Here is a 22,098-nt window from a genome sequence, read left to right as displayed (position 1 = left end):
GGTCCAGGAGGGAGAGGGGACACCGAGGAGGGAGGGGATGAGAAACAGCGGCAGGCTGGGAGGAAGCCCAGTGTCCTCAAGAGCTGAGCCGCAGGGAGCTGAGAACTCTGCCCCATGGGCCACCCCTGCGCCGCCGGATAGCACCTGGGGGGTAGGCAGGGGGTCTGCGGAAGCCTGCGGAGTCTTCCTTTTGGTTCCAAACCTGGCCTCAACATTCCTTCTTTCTTTTTATATTTCTGTCTTACGGGCTACCCAGTCAGTCCCTGCAAGGCCAAGAGTCTAGTTCTCAGGGTGGGATGGGAGCCAGAGACTGGACCATCAGGCAGCCTAGTAGGTGGGGCCTGGGAGGGGGCGTGGGGGTGGAGGAGGTTCCCAATCACCCCTTCCCACTGGAACCCACAGCCCCAGCTCCGCACTGTCTCTGCTAGAGTCACCCTTGCACCCCTCCTTGGGTCTGGCTAGAACCAGGAAAGGCCCGTGGGGCTGCCCTGGGCCCAGGAGGGACTTTAAGGCCAGCCGTGTGTCATCTCATTCCTCTTCGCCTCATGAGGGCAGGGGATGTATTGGTTAGATTCTCAGCTGCTCTAATTAAGACACCCTGAAATATAGTGGTTTTAAGCAAGACAAGCTTGTTTCTAGCTTAACCGTCTAGAGGGAGATGGTCCAGATACAGTCAGGCAGCTGTGCTCTCCTTCATGTGCACCTTCCAATTCTGGATAGAGTGGTTGCTTTAGCTCCCACCATCACATGTGCATCCCAGCCCGGGAAGAGCAGAGAATGGCAGGAGAAGCACATGCCCTTTCCTGTCAAGGGCATGAGCTAGAAATAGCATGGTCACTTCTGATTCCATCTTACTGGCCGAGCCTTAGTCATATGGCCACAGGTAGCTGCAAGGGAAGCTGAGACAGGTAGTCTTCGGCCACATGCCCAGCCTCAGCCCGAGAGTCCTGTTAGTAAAGGAAGGAGGAGAGAGGGGAGACCGGAGACAAGGAACGTCTTTGGCACAGAGGGAGGGGGATGGGGAGAGGGCGTAGGAGTGGCTAACGCAGTCCTAGGATCCTGCTCTTCCGTTCAGAGCTCCTAGAAGCACCTGCTCCTGCCCCCACTCACCGCCAGCCCAGGGCTGGGGGGCAGTGAGAGCCTGTAGTTGTAGGAGGGGTGAGACACCCCACCCGAGGCCCCCGTAGATGTTCACCCAGTGATGCCAGGATGCAGAGCCTGCCTGTGGAACGGTACATGTTTGTGCGTGTGTGTGTGTATTTATGGGCATGTGTGCATGCTTGGTGTGTACTTGTACGTGTCTGTATTGGGGTGTCCCTGTAAATATATGCTTCTGTATGGATGCGGGGGCAGGGCCCAGGCCTCCCCTTCCCCAGGACCTGGAGCCTGTGGCCACACCTCCTTGCGGCTCCCCTAACGTGACTGAGGCAGAAAGCCCTTGGGGAGCCTAGAAAGCAAGGCTAAAGGGAGTGCGAGGTCTGTCTGTCTGTCTGTCTTTCAGTCCAAGGAATGAGAATCCTCCTGACCTGAGGGCTGAACAGCTGAGAGCTCACTACCTCCCCAGCCCGTCTTGGTCCCAACCATATCCTTCCACCCCGTCCCACCCAGCCTCCAGCCAGGACTTTCTCTGGGTGTCTTATTGGGGTTTCTGATGAGTGGGGAGAGAAGGGCATCTCCTTTGCCACACCTCTGTCCAGGGAGATGTCTGGTGTGGGCGTGGTCTGGGGAGCAGGCCGCAGAGCAGCCTCTCGTGGGCAGGCATGAAGCAGGCGGAGGAGGCTCTCTGGCCTCCACTCTCCCTCCCCAAGGGCGTCTGTGACGTGCCCCCAGGGAGCCCCTCCCTTGGAGTTATAGCAACCCCCTTTCCTAGTCCGCCTTGAAGCTGAGAATTGGCAAAAGAGGTCAGAATGTCCCTGGGGCTCTAGCCCAACCCAGGCCAGGGCCTGCCTTCCCAGCCACCTCCACTCATCTCCTGGACAGGCAATCTCTGGGGGCTCCTGAATCATGCCTGAGCCCCAGCCCAGGGCCTCCCTCCTGGCAGGCTTCCTCATCCTATGCCCCTGGCACCCTCAGCTGCTGTGGGGATGCCCCCTCCCCAGGCTGGCCTCCAGTTTACCAGCTCCAGGGCAGGGGAAGGAAAAGGGGGTGAGGAGCTCAGACCTGCCAGGCCCCACCTCCCCTCTCAGACTCAGAACACTGTTCATGGTCACTGCCAAGGGGAGACCGCGCCATTGAGTGCAGAGGGTGGTCATCAGAGGGGTGGGGGGCCACGGCGTGGGGTTGATGAGTTTCACTTATACTTACATCATACACTGGGAATTTCGGGGGGCAGGGGAGCCCGGAGCCACTCCCCCAGTATGAAAGGAAATCAAACTGTGAATGGGAGTGTCGGCACACTGCCGGCCCTGTCACCATCACCAGGTGTCTTTCCCTGGGAACCACTGGCCCTATGACCTCTAGACTCAGGAGGCTCAGCCCACCCACGGGTTGTGTTGGTTCACAGGAGCAGGCATGGGGGAGCTTTGAGGGCATAGGTGACAGTTGGGGAGGGGAGATGGGACTTCCCCAAGCAGAAGGCAGGGCCCCGGGAAATGTATAATTTAAGGACGCCAATGATAATAGTATTATTTTTTTTGTAAGGGAAAATCAATATGTACATTCTGAAATCATTTTCTCTGTAAATGGTTGGATTTCATTTCACCCTTAAAGGGATGCTTAAAGGAAAAGATAATATTAATAATAAAAACAGCTACAAAGTCTGAAAGGTGCACGTGTGGGGCCAGTTTGGGGTTGCTCTGGGTCAGGGTGGGGTGCCAGGGGGTGGCTCTGGTCTTCCTAAAGACCTCCTCCCCCTGGACAGGATGGCTGCTTGGGGGAAGGGGGGGACACATGCAGAGCCCCTTCACTGAGGGGTGCAGTCTCTCACACACACGGCCAGGGGAGCATCCTCCCTCACGCCACCCACACCTAGAAATGCCAGACAACGGAAAGTGCTGGAAGGAGGGCTGCAGAAAGAAGAAGTGGCCTGGGACTGGCGACACCCACCCTCCCAGGCAGCTGGTGTCCCTTTGGAGCCGCAGGTGAAGGCCCTGGTGTCTGCCCAGAGTGGGGACACCCTGTACTCCCTGTCCTGCTCTTGGGGCAAGCAGACAAACATTCCTGCCCCAGTGCTCTTCCCCTCTATGCCTGTCACAGGTTCTTTTTTTTTTTTTTTTTTTTTAAGATTTTATTTTTTTAATTAATCCCTACACCCAACACAGGGCTTGAACTTACACAACTCCAAGATCAGGAGTCACACACTCTTGCTCCTGAGCCAGCCAAGTTCCCCCAATTCAGGTCCTAAGGTCACACAGCCACTTGCTGGCAGAAGAGGGACCACACCTGGAACTCCAGCACTGGTTCTGTCACCAGCCCTTTGGGGCAGGTGAGGATGGCAGTGTCTCTCCTGTGGACTTGTGCTCTGATGGTGCCTGGGGCTGTGGAAGGTGAGGGGCTTTCTGGAGGCTCCCTCTAGGCTCAAGGATAATGGTATTGTCCTGGGGAAGGAACCCCCTGGGGATTTTCTAAGGCAGGTCTCAGGGCTGGTGGAAGCAGGTGCACTTTGAACTCTGCCTCAGTCCCCTGTGGGGTCGCTGGGCAGCCACTGTGTTAGGTGGGGAGATCCGGGCTGGAGACAGGAGAGATAGAAGTATTGGTGGCCGGAGTAGGGGCTAATGTCCCCCTGAGCACCTACATGCATAACTCAGACACCTAGACTCCGGCCACATGCCCAAAGCTCAGGAAGGCACCTGCTGCAGGTGCTTGGGGTGGATGGGGTGGGGAGTGGAATTCCACAGGATTCTGGGACAGTGGAGGAGATGCAGACATCCCACTGAGCCAAAAGAGGGTGATGGTGACCCCTCGCCATTTAAGATCAAGTTTACAACCCTTAGATCATGTCCCAGAGTGAATCATCATCATAGACATGGACAGTATTTATTAAGTGCCTATTCCGTGCCAGACTCTGGGCTGAAAGATTTCCCTCCCCGTCATTCCCGTTTTATAGCTGAGGGTAGGGAGGCTGGGACACAAAGTGCTAAGCTGCCCTCCCGGCCTCAGCATCCACAGGGGAGGGAGAAGGGGAGGGGGGAAGAGGTGTGGACGTGGGGAAGGCGGAGAGGATGCCTGTGCTAATGTTCAAACACCAGCCGAGCTCCTAACCAAGGCAGGCATGGTGCCAGCCTGGGGGACACGGAGGGAGGACAGTCCCTGCTCTCAGGAGGATCGCAGTGGGGAGCAGCTGCAGTCAGCACCACCTCAGCACGGTCAGGTGAGGGCTGACGTGTGAAGTCATCAGAGCCTAGAAAGTTGGCCTTATGCTGTCTGGGAGCGTCGGGCACAACTCACTCCCTCACCTCGCCATCCAGAAAGGCGGGGAGTACTCACAGGCCCCGTGGCCTCGGAGGTGAGGCATATTTTCCCCAGATTCAATCTCCTGTCCATAAAATTGGTCCATAGAAACCTTTAGTGCATCTGGGGGATAACATAAAATACAGGGAAATGCTTGCAGCCTGTAAAGCTCCATCAGGATGGGGGAGACAAGAACAGTAGTGGGGGCCGTGGTCAAGAGCAACACTGAAGCACTCCCGTGGATGCTTTCCAGGTTGAGGCTTGAACTGTGGGCAGTTAAAACCCCCAACTCCTGAAGGCCTGTCGTCCCAGAGCCCACCGGAAGTCCCCATCCAGGCACCCCAAATCATGGAACATCCACAAATCTCTGATTATAGTTCAAAGCAGTAAAAAGCCTTGTCCGGGGCCAGGCCTCTGGGCACATCCTTGACCCCTCATGTGAATTCCCAGACACTCACAGCAGGACGCTTTTTTTTTTTAAGATTTTATTTATTTATTCGTGGGAGACACAGAGAGAATCAGAGACACAGGCAGAGGGAGAAGCAGGCTTCCTGCGGGGACCCTGGTGGGGGACTCCATCCGGGAACTCCGGGATCATGTCCTGAGCCGAAGGCAGACGCTCAACCCCTGAGCCACCCAGGCGTCCCAGGACGCTAAGTTTTCAATTAAAATAATTTTTAAGTTTTATGTTATAGTTTCCTCTATCAACTATGTATTGCTTCAACACAAACCACCCTGAAATTTAATAGATAAAACAACCACCATCTGTCAGCAGTTCCACAATCTGATCTGGGCTCAACTGAACGGTTCTTCTGCCAGCAGCACATGGGCAGCCACTGAAGGGTGTGTCCACTTGCTCAGGCCTCACCTGGGTTGCTGGTGACAAAGGAAGGGATAAGGCACGGAAGAGTGAGCCTGTCAGCCAGTCAGTGGCTGCGCATCAGACGAGAGGGACGTTAACACAAACAGGCCCCTGACCTTACAGACCTACTGAGGGAGACGCTGAGAAGGATCTCACGTCACCTCTGAGGTCTCCTGCCAAAAAAAAAAAAAACAGTGCTTGGGCACCTGGGTGGCTCAGTCGGTGAAGCATCTGCCTTTGGCTCAGGTCATGATCCCGGGGCCCTGGGATCGAGCCCCACATCAGGCTCCCTGCTCAGCGGGGAGCCTGCTTCTCCCTCTCCTCCCTGCTGTGCTCTCTCTCACTCTCAAATAAATAACATCTTAAACACACACACAAAACCGTTGCTTGAATCTCATCTCAAGGGAGCATCACACAAACTGAAGGACTGTCTGCCCCTGACCTCTTCCGTGCTCCTGATTTCCTGTGACCTTGTCCTTCTGCAGAAAAAAGCCCAACCCCACATCAGTACCACAGACCACCTTCCAAACACCTCCTCCTAGACCACAGAGAGTTTCTAGGGACAAACCATCAGCAGTGGCATGAGTCCGTGTGGCCTGGCTGTTCCCATCCTCCCAGGCAACCACCATGTGGTGTGAGCCCAGCCAAGACCGGAAGAGGTTCAGCCTCAACACTAATCCAGTTTCATGAGCTCAACTGCTTTGGCCACTGGGGTGGTTTGTTACACAACCTAATTGTGGCTGTAAGACGACTGACACAGTTTGTTTTCAGTTAGTGACAGAAAAGCCACCCCAAAGGAGTAAAGCAGAGAAGAAATTTATCGCCTTGCTAAGAGATAACAGTAAAGGCCACAGGTACAGCTTGAGGGGGAGCTCACTGTCACATTGTCATCGGGCTCTCTCTCTCTGGCTCCACTCAACTCCATTTCCTATCTCATGTTGTCCCTGTTCCCAGACAGCCTTCACCCTCATGCCTGCATGATGGCTGCAGCAGCTCCAGGCCTCACATCTCGTTTTGTGTACTCAGCACAGAAGCAACAGAGCTCCTCTCCCTAAAAGTTCTGGGCCTGCATCTCAGTGACTTAGATAAAATTACATGATGATCCCTGGGCCAACTGGTGAGACCAGAGGGGGGATGGATGGAATATGCTGATTGGCTTAGATCTTCCAGAGGAAGGAGGGTGCCCCCAAAGAGAGTGGGATGCAGTGGTCAGCACCGGCACAACCTCAGCCGCCTCCATCAGGTCTTTCACCAGCCGTTGGCCAAGTCCATCTTCTGCATGCTCACCTATGAAATGAAGATCTTCATGGGACAGGCCTCCCGAGTGGCTGTGAGTGCGCCCAGAGCTTGAACCAGAGCCTGGAGTGTCAGGAGAGCCTTGAAAGTGTGAGCCATCATCATCATGACTACGGCCTCACCATCCCTTCCCTCACGTACGTCTGATAGAGGGGTCATGCATCCCTTCCCCACACTCCGTCCCTCAGCCTCTGTGACCTCCTCTTTCTCCTTCCTGATGTGCCTTCCTGGTTGCCTTCCTGGGATCCTTTTTACCCCATGAACCCCTTCAATAAAGGGGCTCCCTGGGGCTTACTCCTGGGCCCACTGCTCTGCCTACTTGACTCTCACCGAGGTGGCATTGGCTCAGTCTCTCCAGAGAGTCCTCCCTCCTGGGGATCCAGCCTGTGGATCCAACAGCTTGTTGATTAGTCCTCAAGGTGTCAGTCATCTCAAACACTGTGTGACCAAATGAATTCAGCCCTGCCCTCCTCCCTGTTCTATATTCTCCATCCCATTGCTGACACCTCATCTACCTATGCAATGGCTGGAAATCTGGGAGTCATTCTTGAATTCTCCCTAATATGAGCAACCATTTATTTAATGCCTACTGTGTGCTGGAAACTGTTATATGACCACCCAGGGTCCAAATCCCAGACTCCCATTTGCTAATCACCTGACCCTGGATGTGTTCCTTAGACTTAAGCCCTCATTTCAGCATTTGTAAAGTGAGGATGATGACTCCTACCTCAAAGCACTGGTTGCCATGGGGCCCAAATGGTGCATGAACAGAGCAGGGCACACAGCAGGCACTCAGTAAATGCTGGCTGTAGTGGACACTAGCAGTTCCTCTTCTCAGGATCTCTTTCTACCAGAATTTTTTTTTTTTTTAGATTTATTTATTTATTTATGATAGACACACACACAGAGAGAGAGAGAGAGAGAGAGAGAGAGAGGCAGAGACACAGGCAGAGGGAGAAGCAGGCTCCATGCAGGGAGCCTGATGTGGAACTCGATCCTGGGACTCCAGGACTGCGCCCTGGGCCAAAGGCAAGCGCCAAACCACTAAGCCACCCAGGGATCCCCTCTACCAGAATTTCTTAATCGTTCATTTTGGTGGGATGGACACACACGCACAAATGTGACTCTCACACATACACACCCAGCTCCTGAGGTGGCCCTGCATGGCTTTGCTAGTTGACACACCCACTGCCGGGTGAAGGCGATTACTTTGGGGATGGGCAAGAGGTCCAATATGGGCTAGTGATACAGAAGAAAAATTGCTGAAAGCTCCTGGAAAAGTTATTTTCTTCAAGAATGATGGGAAAAGGGGATCCCTGGGTGGCTCAGTGGTTTGGTGCCTGCCTTCAGCCTGGGGCGTGATCCTGGAGTCCCGGGATCAAGTCCCATGTCGGGCTCCCTGCATGGAGCCTGCTTCTCCCTCTGCCTGTGTCTCTGCTTCTCTCTCTCTCTCTGTGTGTGTATCTCATGAATAAATAAATAAAATCTTAAAAAAAAAAAAAGAATGATGGGAAAAGAGCCCCCATCGCTAGAAATGAGGAGGAGCATATAGCCTGTAGCATTGGCTGCTGTGTGGAGCTGCACAAAACCCAGGGTTAGGATTTCTCAGTTATGTGAGCTCATAAATTCCCTTTGTGAAAGACACTATGAGCTGGCTTTTCTGCTACTTACAACCAAAAGCTTTCTAACTCCTCTAAAGAAAGCCTTCCTCTCTGAGCTCATGCACACTATTCTCTTGGTCCAGAACCTTCTGCCGCCATTTTGTACCTAACTCCTGCTCACTCTTCAGGTTCCATTGACATGTCAGGTTTTCCGGGAGGTTGTGCTGGGAAAGCCCCCGTTTCTGCCTCCCCACACCCAGGTTAGGTGCTGATCCTCTGGGCTCCTGTTATGCCTTGAACGTCTCCAGCACTGTTCTTTCCACATGGTTTTAGGATTATCTGCTTTTGTGTTTGTTTCCCACACTTGGGAGCAAACAGTTCCTGGCACAACTCAACAGCTATTTATGAAATGAATGACTAACAAGTGAATGCTGCTAATAAGGGAAGGCACTGGGATTTGAACCCAGGACTATCTCCTGTACTGTCTAATACCCGCCACTTCTCAGGTTGTTCTAATACCCTGTTCCCTGAATGCCCCGCTCTGCCTGGCCAAGTGCTGGGCTTCTGTCTCATACACCTTACCTGTCCACCTGAAGGGTATTCTATGACCCAAGCATCCTCCTCTGTAGATCCCTGCCCACAGGATTTGCTGCCGCCCCCACCTCAGTTACTGGCCCAACCTGGCCAAGACTTGCCACCTTTTTTTTTTTTTAATTAAAAAAAAAAAAGATTTTATTTGTTTACTTGAGAGAGAGAGAGAGAGAGCACAGAAGGAGAGGGAGTAGCAGACCCCCACTGAGAAGAGAGCCTGAGGCAGGGCTCTATCCCAGGACCCCGGGATTATGACCTGAGCAGAAGACAGATCCTCAACCGACTGGGCCACCCAGGTGCCCTCAAGACTTGTCACTTCTGTTGAGTATCACACTGGATCAGTGCCCGTGGCATAATGAGAGCCTTTGGCATGTCCTGCCAGGCAGCCTTTCTAAAGGCCCAGCATGCCTCACGCCAGGCCCCAGTCTGGATGCTCTGCCTTCTAGAGGTTTACATGGGCCAAGGCTAGGCCCTGGTCCACTTGACTGTCCACCATATAGTCAAAAACAACTGTCTCCTTTCCCTGATCTGCTCTGCCAATCAGTGCACTGCTGTCCAGTAATAAGACTTCTAGACTCTTCATCATTTGGTTCTACAAATATTGGCCAGGGTCTGGGGTGCAGATTGGAGGTGGGAAGGACACATAAGAGTTTTGAGATTTTTAGGAGGCAGAGAACTTCCTGACTCAGTCGTTCTAGCCCATTGTGACAAGGTCCCGGGGCAGAGGTCCCAAAGGGGGACACTCAATTCTATAAAACTCTTGAAGGGTCCCTTTGATCATGAGCATTTAAAGCAATCTGGCTGGGATCCCTGGGTGGCGCAGCGGTTTAGCACCTGCCTTTGAACCAGGGTGCGATCCTGGAGACCTGGGATTGAATCCCACGTTGGGCTCCCAGTGCATGGAGCCTGCTTCTCCCTCTGCCTGTGTCTCTGCCTCTCTCTCTGTGTGTGACTATCATAAATAAATAAAAATTAAAAAAAATAATAAAGCAATCTGGCTAAGATTCTTAGAATCAATTTTGTTTTTGCAAATTAAAATCATCTCTCAGGAAGCCCCCACAGTTAGGCACATGACCCCACTCCATGACAATTAGTGTTTTGGGTCTGACACCCCCAGTCCCAACCACCATATCTGTGCCACTCTGTTGCCACCGGGTACGGAGGCCTACCGCTCTGCCTCTTACTTTTCACCTCAACCCTGCACTCACTCACTGGGCACCGTGTGACAGGCCCCAGGGAGATACAGAAATGGAGAAGACACATTTTCTGCCCTCTAGGAGGTCAGAATCGATTGCAAGTAAGCCAAGGTTTCTCGACCTCGGCACTAGTGACCATATGGCCAGATAATTCTGTGTAGGGGTGCTGTTCTGTGCATTGCAGGGTGCTAGTAGCATTCCTGACCCCTACTCACTAGATGACCCCACTCGCCCAAGTGTGACAACCAAACATGTCCCCAGACACTGTTAAATGTCCACTGGGGTCGAAAGTCATTCTTGTGGTTAAGGACCGCTACAGTAGGAGTATACAACCGTGGAGCGTCTACTGTGTACACTGCAGGCACTTTGCATACATTACTTCATGTATTCTAAATGGTATTTTGTGGGGGTATTTCTTTCCCCTTACCAGCCTGCAAGACTGTGGGGGTGGGGAGGCTAGGATTTGGGGAGATTAAGGATATAAATAAATTTCTCAAAGGCACACAGCTCCCAGGGGGAATTAGGACCAGGGCATCTGTCACCCTTCTCATGGTGCTGTGCTGCCTCCTAGTGGGAGAGCCAGGAACATCCACAACCAGCACCACCCACCTGCCTTCTCTCCTTTCTTTCCTCCAACTGGACACCAGGTGGGATTTGGGGCAGTGTATATACATGTCACAAAACAGAAAGATGCATAGATCTAATTGGAATCACAGAAAGTTTTAAAAAGAAGAAGAAAACCAAGACTAGGTAATACACACAATGATGAAGGCAATGCTAGGCGAATGAGCAAGTTGAAGGTGCGCAGAGCAAAGGGGTACATGTTCTTCTCCCCCTGTGCAGCCGAGGAGATGAAGGTTCCAGAGCTTGCACAGGGGTGGTGGAGCTTGGAGGACGAACACCCTGGAGCATCTGCTGCCTACACAGCGGGTCTGGGCATGTCTTCCTCACCTCTGTGTCCCCAGAGCTCTTGCCCAGGCCCGGCAGCGCTCACCAAGTGCTGCTGAACTGTCCTGACACGGTGTGTGTGTAACAACTCACCCTTCCTTGGGCAGTTGTCTCCCAGGCCCCGCTTGTGTTAGTAGTAGATGTTGAGATCGGCTCCCCGGCACGTCCCTAGCCAGGGCCCAAGGACCCCTGCTCTCTGGCAGACCCAGGGCCACCACCTTCCTTAGTCAGGGTTCATCTGTTCCCCTCTGAGTCACTGGGCACGGAGGCCCACCGCTCTGCATCAATGGGAGGCTTTGCCAGCTGGTGTCACCAACACCCTTAGAAGTCACCGAGCACAGACCAGGATGGTTCCAGGTTTGGCCTCAGGCCTCTTGTTGCTGCTGGCTCTTCCGGCGAGGGAAACATTTCTTCCTCTGCCCATCTGATGTGAGAAGGTTGTGAGAAGGCTTTCCCATTAGGGAGCCCGGTTTAGAGAGGGTTCCTCCCATTGTCCAGCCTGTGCTGGGCTGTGGGATGGCAGAGATGCCTGTGGGAGGAAAGGCGCTGCTGCCCATCAGCAGAGCACTCAAGGACTTTGGGGAGTCAAGTTCGAAGATTCAAAGAACCAGGAGCATGTATGAACATTACAACGCATCCTCTAAACCACACTCGGGGTCATCCTAAGCTCTGTGCATCCTCTGGAATATATTTTAATTACTGTGCTGCCATATGCCCCAGGCTCTGACCTAGAAATGCAGAAATCATGCCTTGCTCTTCCTTCACCCTTTTCCAGTCTCCCCTGACCAATGGATCCTCCATGCATGGCCACTGCCTGCCCATAAAGGCTTTTGTGCAAATTGGGAAAGGCGTCCCTTCCTCAAGGCATCTTATTTCCACCTATTGGAAAATTGCCATAAGATATTGATTTCATTAGAACAAGACAATTCACTGCCTTCTGCCAAAGAAATGTCATAGGAAACATACAACTCCACCAGGTCTATGATATAAAAGGTGTCCCTTGTATGTGGTGCCCTTGTGCAGTGTGTAACGTGAACAACCACACCCAGCAGCACCCCTGCCTCTACCTTATAGATCCGATCTTATACACCAGCACCACCTGCTCCCAACTTTAAAATAGTCTATGGCTCCCCATCACCTACAGTACCGGGTCAGAGTTCTTGATGTGGTCCCAGGGAGTCTTGCTATCTTATCATGCTTCCTTGTCCCACCTCCTTGGACTGGGCCAGAAACCTTACTCAAAGGCCTAGCCCAAACCACCTGCACACTCAGCAGCACTATTCACGACATGGCATGGCTTCGTTTGAAAAGGTGAGTTGGGCCAATCAGATGAAGCAGTTTGGGAAGGGGTCAAATGGCGCAGGTGCAGGAAGAAGCAGCCATGAGACCAGCCTCCAGTAACTGGCTCTGGTCATCCATACGACAAACTCAACCTGAGCGGGTCTCAGTGGAGCTCTGACCCATGAACTCAAAGATGCCCTGTCGGGGCTATGCCTCAGAGGAGGTCACACTGACCCAGGGGCCAGCAAATTTGAAGTAGTCATAATATTCTGATAGCCTGAAAATGGGGTCCTCTTTATATGATAAAGACGATACTGGGGGAGAGGCATTTGGGTAGCTTAGTGGTTGAATGTCTGCCTTTGGCCCAGGTTGTGATCGAGTCCCCACAGGGAGCCTACTTCTCCCTCTGCTTCTCTGCCTCTGCATGTGTCTCTCATATGTCTCTCATAAATAAATAAAATCTTAAAAAAAAAGACACTGGGGGAAAGAAAGATTATTTCAGAAATATCTGCCAGCCATTTAGAAGAGAGATTACAATCCCTACCTCACTCCTTATACCCCAGTGAATTCCAGATGAATACACCAAAGATATAAATTTTTTCAAAGTAGATTTGGCCAGTTTCTTCTCTGTCTGTACAGGAGTGTGTGTGTGTGTGTGTGTGTGTATGCACGTGCACACCCATGCCTGCCATGCATGTGCACATGCTGGGGCCAGCAGGGAGGGGCTGAATTGGATAAGCTCTCAGGTGACTAACAGCTGTGACCCTCACGAGGCCTCAGGTCTGGTCAGACTCAGCAGACCACAGGAGCCCAATGGGTAATGTAATGTAAACGAGGGGGCACCTGTGGACGAGACAATAGGGGGTGGTGGGGACTGGGGTGAACTGGGGAGCTCAAACTCTGTCCTAAGGTGGGGGCTGCTCCCTAGCACCCGTGGGGAACCCAGTGCCCCCAGATCATCTGGCATTTGAGCCAACCCGGAAAGCCGTCTTTGTTGGTTTTTGGGTCTTACAAAGCTCTTTGTGGAGTGAGAACAATTCTTGGTCCCGTCCAGCATGCAGGGCTCCAGTTTGCCCCTGGAGGAGGTGGAGGCTGCACAGGACTGTAGTCGGGATCAGCGGGAATAAATAAAGGATGTAAAGGGACACTGACTGGTATTCACTGAGCAACCGAGTGACTGCTTTGGGCTGGGCACTGTCCTCAGCCTCGCCACCCTTCTTCTATGTTCTGGAACTCACAGAGGTGGCCCACGTGGGAGAAGAGAAGCTAGGGTCTGGGCTCTAGGCTGGTACACCTGCCAGACATCCCCCTCCCGCTGCTCCTGTGGCCTGTTCCAGGGAGGATTTTTGCTGAATGAGCTTACGTCCCCTGTGCCCCTTACTTACAGCACCAAGTGGCACTACATGGGCAGCAAAGAGTTCACAGGCTAATGGGGGAACCTTGCTCCTGTGCAGAGATATCAGGTTTTAGTCTGCTGGATACAGGATCGATGACATCTGATGACAGCCAGCTCCATTAGGAGGGGCGCAGCTCTCTCTGACGGTCATTTCCAGGTCCCTGGCCAGCTCACACCCCCGGGGGTTCGCTGGCCGATTGGGTTACGACTCCTCCATGACTCCATCAGCCCAGGTAAAAGTGTCTCAATTTTATTTATTTATTTTTAAAGATTTTATTTATTTATTCATGAGAGACAGAGAGAGAGAGAGGCAGAGACACAGGCAGAGGGAGAAGCAGGCTCCATGCAAGGAGCTCGACATGGGACTTGATCCCAGGTCTCCAGGATCCCGCGCTGGGCTGAAGGCTGCGCTAAACCGCTGAGCCACCCAGGCTGCCCCAGGGTCTCAATTTTATAAGGGATCCTGCTGGGCAGAGTAAAGGGCACAAGATGGGGAAGACCCCAGTTGGCCTTGGGGACTCACCCTCTCTGCCTTCTGTAGGGAAGCCTGGGGCTGCCCTGCATGGCCCCCCCTTCCCTCCCCCTGCTCCCCTGGGTGAGCAGCATCTGTGACTTGGCTCCAGTGAGGGTTCACTCTCTCTGACAATTTTGTTTCCACTCCTGGGCCTCCGGTGGCTCCTCCCCTCCCCTCCTCAGGCTCAAACAGGTCAAGTCAAGCCACCCACTTTTCCTCTCCTCTCACCCTTTCCCTCCAGGCAGTTACTGTCTCCCTTCCCCCATCCCATTGACTCTTTAGCCCCTGGGCTCTCACTAAACCAGATAGTCTGGGCCAGCCCCTAACTGGCCAAGCCTGGTCTGACTGGCTAAGGCACTGGCCTCTGTGGTCACACACTCCTCTCCCCAAGCCTCCAGGACACCCGTCTTCTGCAGTGTCCTTTGCTTCCTCGGCCTTAGACCTCAGTGTCCCCAGGTCTCCTCCCTCCACGTCCTCTTCCTCTACCCTTGTCCCAAATAATTTCATCTACTCCAGGGATGGTTTAAACCCCAGAGCTGAGTTCAGATCCTAGTCCTGCCACTTATGGCTCTTCAAGGTCGTGTCCTTGGACGTAACCAGGGCAGTGGCAGGTTTATCCACACACGGCGGTGATGAGGGTTAGGGGATTGTGCGTGCAAGTGTCAGCACACAGAAGAGCTGTGCTCACTCCGACTGTCTGCTGAAGACTCTCATGAGGGGTGCCGCAGGGGCCTGGGGCCCCATTTCCTGGAGGTCTCAGCCCCTTCAGTCTAGGCCCTGAAAACAGACTGGGGCAGCTCTTTCTAAGACGGAAGTCTGAGCAAGACAAGGACTTCCCCTTGCTGTTGGCTCAGGGTCAAATTCCTGGCTGCGGCCTGCTGGGCCCAGCCTTCTTCTCTATCCTCCCCATCCCCATCTAGGGCCTCTCTTTCCTGAGTTCTCCCGCTCGTCCTTTGCAATGGCTCATCCTCTGGCTGGACCATTCCCACTCCCATAACCATCACCTGAACTCGTAACCATCACCTGAACTCCCTAAGGCCTCAGCCATAGTTTTATTCCTCGTTCCAGATAGACCCTTAATATATACACAGATATACACTGCTTCACTCTCCCTCCATCTTAATTAGCAGGAGTCCATTTCTTTCTTCTTTTTAAAAATACTTTATTCATGAGAGACACAGAAAGAGAGGCAGAGACACAGGCAGAGGGAGAATCAGGCTCCCTGCGGGGATCCTGATGCGGGACTCGATCCCAGGATCCCAAAATGAGCCAAAGGCAGATGCTCAACCACTGAGCCACCCAGGATCCCAGCAGGAGTCGATTTCAAGGTCAGATTGCTTAGGCACTTTAATTAATCTCCATTTAAACCAAGACTCAGAGAGGCTGAGAGTCTTGCTGAAGGTCCCCCAGCTGCCAGGTAGCAGAGCTGAGCTTCACCCCCATGACTGACTCCAGACTAATGGGTGCCAGAGCATCAGCCCGAAGCACACCTTGCTGGCTGTTACTACTTCCTTCCTGGGAAACTTTAGCATGCCCACCGTCCAGCTTTGGGGCTCACCCCTTTGCCTCCTTACCCAGTTGGCATCCACCCATCCCGGCTTCTGCACTGGCCCCCAGGATCTTCTGGCTCCCAGAGCACCTGGAAAGGCTCCTCTCCGAGCACCTGCGTGTGCACCTGCATGCCGACCCCCTCAACAGTGGCCCTAGTGAGGACAGGAACGGCATGTTTTACTTCGATATCTCCACCCCTGGTCCTGGCTCATGCTGGGTGCTCACTACATGCTGAATGACAGACTGCTTGGTCTGCTTGTCGATTCTCATGGGTCCTTCAGCAAAGATGCTTTGCTCATTTCATTCCAGTATCCCGCAGCAGCCCTCTGGGGCAGACCCTTGACCACTGAGGCTTTCCAGGGCCGGAGGGCCACAGCCTGAGATGCCCTGAGTTCCTGCCTGAGTTCCTACCCTGGATGGAACTGATGTCCAGGGTTTCCAAAGTCCGTTTGTGGGCCAGTATGCCCACATACCTATCCATGCACGCACATGCGAGACACCTCATAATAACACAAACCACTGCTTACTGTGTGCTCACTGAGTGTCAGGCTCCCAGCAACACCTTGTGTGCCCTCTCACATTTAATACTCTAGCACCCAAGGAGACAGCTCTTTTATCTCTGTCTCCAGCTCATAGATGAAGAAACCAGGGCACGTGAAGCTTAAATCATTTGCCCCATGCCCACTACCACTTCACTGTCTCTTTCAAATTCAACTGGATTTGACTGGCCTGACTCGAGGAAGTGGTCCCTCTCTCCCAGGCCCTCTGTCTTTCTGGAAAACGTTCGTTCATTCGTTCATTCATTCCACAATTAAATATCTGCTCCCTGTGTGAGTCACTTGCTCTGGCGAACAAGGGCTTTCCTCTAGCCCTCCATCCGTGACCCCATAAAACACCAACTGTCAACATCCAGATGTGCGACTGGGGGCTATGTCCAAGCTGCAGTATCCAAGAGATTCCAGGGGGCCCCTTGTCCCATCAACCCGGCAGGGCCCTGACATTTGGGTCAGTGCTCCTTGCCAAGGGTCTCGGGCTTACAAAGGCACCATGGATGCACGTGGGGGCCAGATGCTTGCCTCGCTGCCTTCCCCCATTGTCATGGGAGCACTGGGAGCCGGAATAAGTGTTGTGAGTCTGGAAGTAAAGAGAAGACTCAGAAGAGTCTGAGGGAGCTGATCTGAAAGGCAGGCCCCCAGAGAGCCTCCCCACTTCCCTCCTAAAAATAATATTCTACACAGCAGGAGGATCAGGAGGAATATGAAAGGTCACTTGGTCTTCCAGCTGGAAATATCACCAATTAGATTTATCTGGGTCACAAAATTATTTCTTTATTGAGCAAAGTAGGGCAACCGGGAAGGGTGGAAAGAACACACGTTTTGGGGTAAGACGGACATGAATTCCACTGTGAGCTTCTCAGCTGCCCAGCTCAGTGTCAGGGAAATCAGCGAACCTCTCTTAGGCTTGGATTTCCCACCTATAAAATGGGGATCAAGATGCCTACTGAACAGGACCGCGGGGGTTAGACATAATACAAGATTTGTAGTGTCCAGTCCGGATGTCTGGAACACGAGAGGTGCTTCCCAAAGGCGGCTGTAAGTGCCAGGTGCCTCCACATCGTGAGTGTGAGGGGCGAGAATTGCAGAATTTCCTCCTTGTCTCCCCATGCCAAGCTGGCCCTGCGACATCCAGACCCTGGCCTCAGAGTCCAGATGCTATACCACCACCGCTCCTAAATCTTAAGCCTCTCTCTTTTTTATTCCTTAAAAGATTTTATTTTACTTGAGACAGTGAGAGAGAGAGAGAGCGCGCGCGCACGTGCGCGTAGGAGCAAGGGGGAGGGGGAAGGGGAGAGGGAGAAGCAGGCTCCCTGCTGAGCAGGGAGTCCCATGTGGGGCTCTATCCCAGGACCCTGGGATCATGACCTGAGCTGAAGGCAGTGGCTTAACTGACTGAGCCACCCAGGCTCCCTGAAGCCTCCCTCCTTGAGGTGCCCCCATCGAGCCCTCCTTTTCCCAGAAGCTCTAGGGGTTTGCCATCTGTCCAGTGCTGCCAGACTCCCTATGACACAGGGAAGTCAAGTCTTCCCTCATCTGAGTGGAGACCTGAGGCCCGTGCAAAACAGCCCTCTGCTTGCAATTTGGAACACCTGGAACAGGTTCCTAACTCAGCTGGAGGGAGGCAGGCAGCAGGGCAGCTGCTGGCGCAGAACCCCAAAGCCTCGGTGACCCTTCTCTCTCACGCCCCACGTGAGCAGTGGTCCTACCTCCAAAGACTTCCCGGATCTGACCACTTCTTCACTCCACTGCCGCCTCCCTGGTTTGAGCTCCTGTCCTGTCCCCCCTGGGGTTCTCTCACAACTCCCTGACCAATCTCCCTGCTTTAACACTTAGTGCCTTCAGTTCTCCTCAAGCCACACTGACCTGTGACAATGGAATTCAGGGGGCCTTTGCACGAAGGTGGTGCTGAAAGTGAAGAAGCAAGCTCCTGCTCCTCCTACAGTGGGAGCCACAGCAAAGTCTTTGAAGGCCAAGAAGGCAGCACTGAATGGTGTCCACAGCCACCCCATCCTCTCACCCAGCCGCTGTGCTCCCCTCCTGTGTCAGCCCCAACTGGAAGACACGACTGGATCTTTCCTTGCCCTGCAACACCTGTGGCAGTGCCTGGCCCCTCGGAGACCCCTGATGAGGATTTGCTGCAGGAACCAAAGAATGGATGGATGGGCAACTGCTCCCTAAGTGTCCACCTGCGCCTCTCCATACCTTTTAATCCTCGGGAGCCCCAGGCTGAGGTCAGGGAACTTAGCCAAAGGCAGCTGTCCTTTAAGTGGAGCTGGAACTGGGAGTCCCCCTGGCTGGACTCCAAACCCTCCTTGGCCTCCCCGGGCGCCACGGAGATGCTGGGGGAGGGGGCCCTCGGATTCCCTAAGACGTGGGCCTGCCCTCGAATCTAGTGAGCGACAGAGAACCAAACGGATAAATTAAATCACACTGCCCGGCAAAGAACTGGGGTCGATAAACACATTTTGTTGGTCAAAGGGTTAGGAGCTCCAACAGTCCTGTGCGGACATCTGTGCGCGGCCCTAGGGAGGCGTCTGTGTGGGTCACCTGATGGGGAAGGTGCTAGAAAAGACTTCCGGAGGGGACATCTGAGGTGAGCCTTCCAGGGAGGAGCTCGCCAGAAGCCAGAGGGCCTGCGGGGCAGGAAGAGCGCGGAGGGGCGAAAAGCGCACCGGCTGGACCTTGAGGGAGGACATCGTTAGTGTCAGAGTCCCCCAGACTCCCGTGGCCCCCGCCCGAGACCCCGAGGCCCGCAGCGGGTGGAGGTCTAGCGGGCGCGGCCTCGCAGCACGGCGCGGCCCCCGGGGGGTCCGACCCATCCCCGTCCCCCGCTCCGCGACTCTCCAGCGGGCGGGGCCCGAACGGCCTCCGCCGGCCGGTCCTTGGTGACGTCACGCGTAGGGGGCGGGGCTGCTTGGGGGCGGGGCCCGACGAGGCTCCTGGCCCCGCCCCGAGAGAGGCTTCGGCGGGGAAGAACGGAAGTCCTCCCGCCTCCGCCCGCCCCCACGCTCCCTTCAGTCCCTCCCCTCAACTCCGTGCGCAAGGTCGTGTCCCGGAAGTGAAGGGGCCATGTTGGTGGGTGACCCCGGGAGAGGTACCGGGCGAGAGGCGAATCCCGAGGAGTGGTAGCGCGCGCAGTCCGCGGGTGAGTGAGGGGAGGAGCGGGGCCAGGGGCCCGGGGCTCGCCGACCCTCCGCTCAGGGCTGCGGCCGGCGCCCCCCACAGCCTGGCCGCCGGGGGTCTCGCCCCAGACCGCTCTGGTTTTCCCCTGGGAGGCCGCTCCGTGGCCCCGCCCCAGCCTCACCGGAGGCCTCCCGGGGCCCCGAGCCCGCCTGCCCCAGCCCGGGGTCTCCCCATCCCGCCTCGGCCCGGCCCCCCAGGGTCGAGGCAGGAACTGGGGACCGGCCAGGGCCCAGTCGCCCAGTCGCCGAGCGACCCTGTACTAACAGCCTTCGCGTGACAGTCGCCTGCAATCTCATAAAACACTTTTCCTGTTGATTTTCTGGAGTCCTCTCCCACTCCGAGAGGCCCTTGGGGCCGAGGGTCGCTCTTCTCCATTTGATAAAAGGACAGGGACGGTGGCTTGTTCAGGCTCACGCAGGAAGTCCGTGAGGCCGGACGCTGACGGCCAACTGCCTTTGGGCCCAAAGTTCAGATCTTTTTACCAAATACCTCCCCCATTCAGTCTCGTTTCTTCATATCTGAAATAGACGTAGTGATCATTTTTTCCACCTAGGGACGTTGATTGTTTCATCCAGCTTATTTTGAGGGGCCCTTTTATGTGCTGGGAAAGTTTGTAGCGCACTGCACGATAAGGGCCCAGCAAATGCTAACTACAGAGGCATGCGGAGGTGGAGGCGGGAAGGCAGCCCTCCTGTCCAGCGGTGTGCCTGTGGGCAAGTTATTTCTCCCTGGGAGCTTCACTGTCCTCCACTTAAAATGGGGATAATGACCCTGGGTTTGTTGATAGAATGAGATGGGACATTCTGTGGGATGTGCTTAGAACAGGCTTGGTTTAGGGATCCCTGGGTGGCGCAGCGGTTTAGCGCCTGCCTTTGGCCCAGGGCACAATCCTGGAGACCCGGGATCGAATCCCACATCCGGCTCCCGGTACATGGAGCCTGCTTCTCCCTCTGCCTGTGTCTCTGCCTCTCTCTCTCTCTGTGACTATCATAAATAAACTAAAAAAAAATTAAAAAAAAAAAAAGAACAGGCTTGGTTTATAGTAAACACTCAGTAGGCATTCATTGTCATTGCTAGGAGCCCTGGCCACCTTCGAGGTTCCTGAATTTAAGTGTGGTAATGGATGATGAAGCATTTTACAAATGCCTCTCTGTACCTGTGTAAAGGGTTCATTGTTACTGAAAGAAGACGTTGGCAATGTATGTGTAACGAAATCTAATATTTATTGAGTACTTACAAACCAGGCCAGGCCCCACTAGAAGTAGCTATCCCTGATAGAGTGCTTAGTATGTGCCAAGCACTAATCTGAACACATTTATATACATTAACTCATTTAGTCCTCATACCAACCATACGGGCAGAATGCAGTCTTAATCCTCATTTTATAGACGGAGAACTGAGGTTGAGAAACTTGCCCAACGTAATTATCTCCTGAGTGGTGGTGCTAGGATTCCAGTAGGGCTGAGAGCCCTTGCCTTCAGCCACTCTAGACCACCCCTTGTGGCCAAGTTCTTGTATAGAGGCTCTACGTGCATTATCTCACGCAGTTCTCAAAATAACCCTAGGTGGTAGGTACTCTTTAACATAATATCTCCATTTTACAACTAAGGAAGCTGATGCTCAGAAGGGTTAAGTACTTTGCCTAAAGTCATGTGGCTGGTAAATGTCAGAGCCGGGATTCAACTCCTGGCCCTTCAGCATAACTGTGCTTAATCTAGGAGAGGGGATTGAGAGGCTGGGGTCTGCTCCTAGACCTGCCACTAAGTACAGTGTGACCTTGGGGGTCTCTGAGACCCAGATTAAGAACTCCTGAATTTTAGATCATCTCGATCATCCCTTCCATCATTAATTCTGATTCTAGGCTTCTGTTTTTTCCCTTCTGCTTATAGCGTGACGCCCAGCCCCTGCCTGTCCCCCATGGCCCCATGGAGCCGAGAGGCGGTGCTCAGTCTGTACCGGGCCCTGCTGCGCCAGGGTCGTGGGCTTCGCTACACTGATCGAGACTTCTACCTTGCCTCCATCCGCCGTGAGTTCCGGAAAAATCAGAAGCTAGAGGATCCTGAGGCCCGGGAGAGGCAGCTGGAAAAGGGCCTAGTCTTCCTCCACAACAAATTGGGGGGGATTATTTAGGATCCTCTCTTTTCCCCTTTCATCCTAATTCCAAGGGAAAGAGGACAAAGGTGTCTTCCGTAGACACTCCTGCTCTTTCCCATCCCTACCTCACAGATGCTGTAAGAAGCCTCAGGTAGGTAGACACTTAATCCTATAGGTTTCTTTTTTCCTTTTTTCCCTTTTCTTGACTTGTCTTTTCTTTCTCTTTCTTTTTTTTTTTTTTTTTTTTTTTTTTTTTTTTTGTGCAAGGGACCAGGAGAGAGGACCCTTTCTTTTCAGTGACCATAGTCTTTTATCATTAGAAATCATTGGAGGAAATACAGACATTAACAGAAGTATGTTTCCTTATTGAGAAAAAATAGGCCCTGCATTTCAAGCCCCACCAGAGCAAAATTATTAGCACCATTTTATTTCATGGAACATTTAGCTATGAAAATGTTAGAAAAGATTGGTTAAAACTATTAGAGTTCAGTTCTAGGCTGGCTCATTCTCCAGTGGATTCAGTTACCTTGTGAGTGTGAGATCACACTCTCCACACATAACTAGATTCTGTTACAGCACAGTTGATAAAGCAAGCATAGTGTGTAGACTGCAAAGGACCATGTCTGGGTTCAAATCCTG

General features: G+C 53.5%; 1 protein-coding gene across 1 annotated transcript; it reads left to right on the top strand.

Moving 5' to 3' along the window:
* Positions 1–19,222: 19,222 nt before the first annotated feature.
* Positions 19,223–21,495, top strand: LOC129511577 (MIEF1 upstream open reading frame protein). Its single transcript, XM_055328396.1, has 2 exons — positions 19,223–19,327; positions 21,255–21,495. The coding sequence occupies exon 2, from the start codon at positions 21,283–21,285 to the stop codon at positions 21,493–21,495; it is 213 nt and encodes a 70-aa protein (XP_055184371.1). The 5' UTR covers positions 19,223–19,327; positions 21,255–21,282.
* The last annotated feature ends 603 nt before the right edge of the window (positions 21,496–22,098 follow it).

Source organism: Nyctereutes procyonoides, unplaced genomic scaffold, assembly GCF_905146905.1.
Source record: "Nyctereutes procyonoides isolate TBG_1078 unplaced genomic scaffold, NYPRO_anot_genome, whole genome shotgun sequence".
Lineage (NCBI taxonomy): Eukaryota > Metazoa > Chordata > Mammalia > Carnivora > Canidae > Nyctereutes > Nyctereutes procyonoides.
The sequence above is the reverse complement of the archived record's forward strand: the minus strand, read 5'-3'. Positions and strand labels throughout refer to the sequence as shown.

Bases quoted from the DNA above. Each gene is read 5' to 3' on its own strand.
- LOC129511577 (XM_055328396.1), top strand. From the start codon at position 21,283: ATGGCCCCATGGAGCCGAGAGGCGGTGCTCAGTCTGTACCGGGCCCTG.